This window comes from Salvelinus sp. IW2-2015, unplaced genomic scaffold, assembly GCF_002910315.2.
Source record: "Salvelinus sp. IW2-2015 unplaced genomic scaffold, ASM291031v2 Un_scaffold2296, whole genome shotgun sequence".
Lineage (NCBI taxonomy): Eukaryota > Metazoa > Chordata > Actinopteri > Salmoniformes > Salmonidae > Salvelinus > Salvelinus sp. IW2-2015.
In genome coordinates this window covers 61,817-63,320 of record NW_019943622.1, presented here as the reverse complement: position 1 = coordinate 63,320, position 1,504 = coordinate 61,817, and the positions used below count along the sequence as shown (strand labels likewise).

Sequence of the window (1,504 nt, the reverse complement as noted above, 5' to 3'; positions counted from 1 at the left end):
AATCTTCCCGTTCTCTTGTGTTTTCTCTCTCTGGTCCTCTGAATCTCAATAATTTGCTTTTGTGTGTTAGTAGAAATCGTTTCTCTCTTTTTTTTTTTTTTCTCTTCGTTTGCTCTTCTAATATCTTTTACTCATCTCTATTCTCTTCTCTGCATCTTCTCTTCTCTCTCTCAAATCTCTCTCTCTCTCTTCTCTCTATCTTCATCATCTCTTATGTCTATCTCTTCTGCTGTCTTCTTTTTCGCGCTGTCTCTGTTACTGTCTCTCTCTCTGCGCTTCCTCTCTTCTTCTCGTTCTGTTGAGTCCGTGGTGTCTCTCTCATGTCGCTGTTCTCTCCCTCTCTGCTCGTCGGATTCTCCTCTCTGCGGTTCTTCTCTCGTCATACTGCTCTTCTCTGGTCTCTCTCGTCTCTCTCACTGTCTCTCTCTCCTCGTCTCTCTCTCTGTCTCTAACAGAAGGAGAGAAGCAGGCTCATGGTGATAGTGATGGAGACAGCTTCAACAACTTCTGTACCAGTGATGTCACGCTGACTCCGCCCATAAGAAGGGTGGGCTTTAGCCTGGACCTCGACTTGAGTGACAAGGTGTTACTCGGCTCCAGCCCTGACCTTTGACCCTTGAGTGACAGGGTGTTACTCGGCTCCAGCCCTGACCTTTGCCCCTGTATGTTCAGATAGCGTCTTCACTGAGATCAAGACGTAAATAGCACCTTTATTTGATCTATAAAATGTCAGAATGTAAAAAGCTCAAAATAAGTGTTTTACTTTCCTTCTGTAAGTTCTTGATTATCATTTATTTTTTATTTTTTTATGTAATAGTTTCTTTGTTATTCATTTTAATAATGTTTTGAGCGTGACAACATCAAGAGAGAGATGCCATGTCACGTGGTTTTAGAATAAAAATATACTTCACAGAGGACTTGACGTGGTGTCTTGCTGTAATGTGTGTTTGGGTAACGTATGGATCTAAATGACTATCGCCCCGTAGCACTCACCTGTCATCACGAAGTGCTTTGAGAGACTAGTCAAGGATCATATCACCTCCACCCTATCTGACACCCTAAACCCACTCCAATTTGCATACCGCCCCAATAGATCCACAGACGATGCAATCGCCATCACTCTGCACACTGCCCTATCCCATCTGGACAAGAGAAATACCTATGTAAGAACGCTGTTCATTGACTATAGCTCAGCATTCAACACCATAGTACCCTCCAAGCTCATCATTAAGCTGGAGGCCCTGGGTCTGAACCCCAACCTGTGCAACTGGGTCCTGGACTTCCTGACGGGTCATCCTCAGGTGGTGAAGGTAGGACACAACATCTCCACCCCGCTGATCCTCAACACTGGGGCCCCACAAGGGTGCGTTCTCAGCCCTCTCCTGTACTCCCTGTTCACTTACGACTGCGTGGCCATGCACGCCTCCAAAGGGTTTAGAAAGAGAGAGGGAGGACTGCAAGGAAAGGGTTTAAAAAGAGAGAGGGAGGACTGCAAGGAAAGGGT

General features: G+C 45.7%; 1 protein-coding gene across 2 annotated transcripts in view; it reads left to right on the top strand.

Moving 5' to 3' along the window:
* LOC139025140 (uncharacterized) overlaps nt 1-900 on the top strand; it is an 8,482-nt gene extending 7,582 nt beyond the window's left edge. Inside the window, exon 3 of one of the 2 annotated variants that reach the window (XM_070440195.1) lies at nt 459-900. In XM_070440195.1, the coding sequence (XP_070296296.1) occupies nt 459-613 (155 nt within the window). In that variant the 3' untranslated portion in view covers nt 614-900. Of the gene's footprint in view, nt 1-455 lie in introns of both variants that reach the window. The other variant, XM_070440194.1, reaches the window with a different exon arrangement.
* Nucleotides 901-1,504: the final 604 nt, after the last annotated feature.